The 4,096-nt window shown below is 64.8% G+C and overlaps 1 protein-coding gene across 1 annotated transcript; it reads left to right on the top strand.

The window, feature by feature from the left end:
* Positions 1–202: 202 nt before the first annotated feature.
* LOC112588331 (uncharacterized) lies at positions 203–3,142 on the top strand. The gene is made up of 4 exons (XM_025297862.1): positions 203–331; positions 458–692; positions 2,531–3,020; positions 3,115–3,142. The coding sequence occupies exons 1-4, from the start codon at positions 203–205 to the stop codon at positions 3,140–3,142; spliced, it is 882 nt and encodes a 293-aa protein (XP_025153647.1).
* The last annotated feature ends 954 nt before the right edge of the window (positions 3,143–4,096 follow it).

Here is a 4,096-nt window from a genome sequence, read left to right as displayed (position 1 = left end):
GAAGGGGGCCCCCAGTGATCCCTTCCCCAGAGATGGGGGAGGGGGATTGGGACGAGGGCCTGGAGGTCACTCCAGAAGAGCTCGCCAAGGCCCGGAGAAAGCTCGGGGCAGGGGCGAAGCCCCTGGCCCCGACGCGATTTCGGACCGCGCCTGGGCTCTTGGGTTGGCCGAAGGGGACCTGTCCGCGGCCACGTGCAGGGTCATGACCGGATGCCTCAGGGAGGGGGTCTTCCCCCCCGAGTGGAGGAGGGCCAAACTGGCCCTCTTCCCGAAGGAGGGCAAGGAGCCCGGTAGTGCGTCAGCCTACAGGCCGATATGCCTGCTGGGCGAGGTGGGCAAGATGCTGAAGCGCATCATTGCCGACCGCCTCGTCCAGCACATGTCCTCGAGTAGGCTGGACCTCCACGACCGCCAATACGGGTTCAGGCCCGGACGATCCACGCTGGATGCAATCCAGTGGGTCCGGGACTTGACCCGGGCGGTCGTGGAGATAAGGGGCGGGGTGTTGCTGACGATGTCGTTAGACATTTCCAATGCCTTCAACACCCTGCCCTGGCCGGAGATAGGACGGGCTCTTGAGCACTTCGAGGTGCCCGCCTATCTCCGATGGATAATATCCGCCTACTTCGGGGACAGAGACCTTGCCTTCACGAAGGAAGGCGGGGTTCTAGGCTGGCGCACCATGGAGCGCGGTGTCCCGCAGGGGTCGGTGCTCGGCCCCCTGCTATGAGACATCGGCTTCGACCGGGTTCTTCGCACTCCGTTCCCCGATGGCTGCCACGTCGTCTGCTACGCAGACGACACGTTAGTGGTGGCCGAAGGGAAGAACTGGGAGGAGGCCCGCTTCCGCGCGGAGGTGGTAGTGGCATCGGTGGTGGGAACCATCGGAGACCTGGTCTCAAGCTGGTGCCCCAGAAGACTCAGGCTGTGTTCTTTCACGGCCGGCGTCGGGCGCCGCCGGAGACCCGGGTCCTAGTCGATGGCGTCCACGTCCGCGTCGGGCCGACAATGAAATATCTCGGCCTGACGTTGGACAGCCGGTGGTCATTCGGGCCACATTTGAGGCAGCTGGCCCCCAGGGTGCGCAAAGCCGGACTGGCCGTGGCCAGGCTGATGCGTGCCCAAGGGGGCCCAGGATGGCAGGCTCGCCGCCTGTATGTCGGTGCGGTTCTCTCGGTCGCCCTGTACGGGGCGCCTATCTGGGCTCCTCAGCTGCTGGCCACTGCGGTGGGCAAGCGGCAAATGAGGCAGGCCCTTAGGCCCCTTATGATCAGGGCGATTCGGGGGTTCCGCACCGTGTCATACATGGTGGCGACCACCCTGGCCGGCTCCCCCCTGTGGAGCTCCTGGCCGAGGAGAGGAGAATCCTCTACTGGCGGATAAAGGAGCTCCGCGAGGGTGGAGAGCTGACGGCCAGGGGCCTGAAGGCCCTGATGACTCAGGCGAGAGACCGGACACTGGAGCGGTGGGAAGGCTTGCTAGCCGATCCCCGAGGGTCCGGTCTCGCAACGGCAGAGGCTGTCCGCCCCTCTCTGTCGGAAATGACGGACAGGAGGGGGCGTGGAATGTTCTTCCACCTGGTGCAGGTGTTGACCGGGCACGGATGCTTTGGGAGATACCTGCACCGGATAAGGAAGGAGCCCACCGCTAGGTGCCACCACTGCCCCGAGCAAGAGGACACGGCGCTGCACACCCTGGCCGCTTGCGCGGCATGGGAGGAGCAGCGCCGGGTCCTGCTCGGGACAGCGGACTGCCAAGGCGGGGAGGTAATCTCCCGGAAGGAGGCCGCCGAGTGGAGGCGCCGGCCTGGCAAACGCCGTCGGAGAGGACGGCGGGGCCGGCGCTCCCCCGGGGGGGAAGGGGGAGTCGGAAGCGGGCCCGAGGTGGCAACGGACGAGGAGAGAGCGCCGGCCTACACGGGTCGGCGCCTCCCTCGGCCACCTCGGGCCAGGCTCCGTCATTCAGAAGGGAGCGAGGAGGACACCTCCCGCTCCCTTGAATGATCGGACAAGGGGGGAAAGAGGAGGTGGGGAACCCGAATGGGGTCGGGCCCACCTCCCCAAAAATCCTCCCCTCTCCCTTAAGGAAAGGGGGGATAAGGAGGAAGGGTGGATGTGCCCTTCCTCCAAGGTGACACCAGAAGGCCAACCGGCGGAGATACCCGCCGGGGACTGCACTAATTCCCCGAGAGGGGGAGGGAGAGTGCGGTACAAGAAGGCGAGGGGCTCTTGGATTAGAGCCCTGGGGCCGGGGGGTTGGGGAGGGAATGCGGGAGCAGTTCCCCTAACTCCCCCTCCTCACGGTCCGACAGGTAGACATCCCGCAGGGGTTTTGGTAAGAGTCCGACATAACCCCCGCCCCTCCCCAAGGGGGCGGGGGTATCCATGATGGATTTCCCCTGCGTGAACAAAAAAAATGGAGCATGGTGTTCCGCAGGGGTCGGTCCTCGATCCCCTGCTGTAGAAAATCATGTTCGACCGGGTGCTTTGCTCTCCCTTCCCCCCTGGCTGCCACGTTATCTGCTATGCAGATGACACGTTAGTAGCCGGGGGGAGAGGCTGGGAGGAAGCTCGCCTTCGAGTGGAGGCGGCGCTGGAGTCTGTGGTGGGCATCATCAAGGGCCTGGGACTGAAAGTGGCGCTCCAGAAGACGGAGGCCATGTATTTTCATGCTCCCCGTCGAGGAGCGCCACCGGAATCCCGACTCCTGGTGGATAGAATCCGCGTCCGCGTTGGGCCCACGATCAAATATCTGGGCCTGAGGTTGGACGGCCGCTGGAATTTCGAGGCCCATTTCAGGAGCCTGGCCCCGCGGGTCTGTAAAGCAGGCCTGGCATTGGTCAGCCTGATGAGGATCCAGGGGGGCCCCGGATGGCACGCTCGCCGCCTCTATATTGGTGTGGTGCTTTGGATCGCTCTCTACGGGGCGACCAAATGGACGCCCCGACTTATGGCCACCGCCCGCAACAAGAGTCGCCTGCAACAGGCGATGCGGTCGGTGGTCGTGAAGGCGAATCGGGGGTACCGCACCATCTCGTATAGGGCGGCGACAGCCCTGGCCGGCTCCCGCCCCCGTGGAGCTCCTTGCCGAATCAAGACACACTCTCTATTGGAGGGTGATGGAGCTCCGCGAGGAGGGCTAAGATCCATCGGCCAGGGACCTGAGGGCCTTGGAATCCCAGGTCAGGTCCCGAGTCCTGGAACGGTGGTCACCCATATTGGCTGACCCCAAAGGATTCGGAATCCGAATGGCCGAGGTCGTCCGACCCTGTTTGCCAGAAATGGTAGACAGGCGGGGACACGGGCTCACCTTCCATATGGTGTAGGTGCTCCACCTGCTCCATATGCTCCTACCGGGCACGGTGCTTCGGTCGGTATCTGCACCGGATTGGAAGGGAGCCCACCACGGGCTGTCACCACTGCCCGGAGCCGCAGGACACGGCGGAGCACACCCTGGCCGTGTGCCAGGCTAGGGCTCTGCAACGCCGTGACCTCGCTTGGGCAGTGGGGTGTCAAGAGGAGGCCCTCTCGCTCCCGCAATGTGCTCAAAGCAATGGGCGGAAGCGAGGAGGTTTGGGGAGCGGCGGCCTCCTTTTGCCGGGACATTATGTCCCGCAAGGAGGTCGCCCAGGAGTCGGTCGCAGAGAGCGACGACGAGGGCGGCGCTCCTCAGGGGTGGGAAGCGGGCCCGAGGTGGCGCCAGCCGAGGAGGAGAGGCCACCGGCTCGTCGGAGGCTGCCTTTTCGACCGCCTAGAGCCCGTCTTCGACGTACCGATAGGGGTGGGTGAGAGAAGGGGTAAGCCCTCTCGCCCACTCCGAGCGTCGGTGATGGCAGGGAGAAGGGGAGCGAGGACCGGTTGGGGCCGGGCCACTCCCACCCAGTAGGAAAGGGGGAAGGCGGGGGCGAGGAGAGAGGATGGGTGTCCTTTCTCTCCTAATTAACACCGGAAGGCCAACCCGGCCGGACTACCGGCCGGGACACCGAACCTTTGACTCTCAATCTGGGAGGAGCGCGGTACTTAGGCGTGGGGCTTCATGAGAGCCCCCTCTTTCGCCAGAGGGTGCAAATGTGCATTGCACAGAATGGGCACCAGAT

The sequence above is a fragment of the Harpegnathos saltator genome, unplaced genomic scaffold (assembly GCF_003227715.2).
Source record: "Harpegnathos saltator strain DR-91 unplaced genomic scaffold, Hsal_v8.6 scaffold19, whole genome shotgun sequence".
Lineage (NCBI taxonomy): Eukaryota > Metazoa > Arthropoda > Insecta > Hymenoptera > Formicidae > Harpegnathos > Harpegnathos saltator.
Note: the sequence above shows the minus strand (reverse complement) of the source record. Positions and strands in the feature narration are given on the sequence as shown.

Coding starts and splice junctions, on each gene's coding strand:
- LOC112588331 (XM_025297862.1), top strand. CDS start 203: ATGACCGGATGCCTCAGGGAGGGGGTCTTCCCCCCCGAGTGGAGGAGG. Junction 332..457: donor CGATATGCCTGCTGGGCGAG/GTGGGCAAGATG, acceptor GATGCAATCCAG/TGGGTCCGGGACTTGACCCG. Junction 3,021..3,114: donor GTCGTGAAGGCGAATCGGGG/GTACCGCACCAT, acceptor TCTCTATTGGAG/GGTGATGGAGCTCCGCGAGG.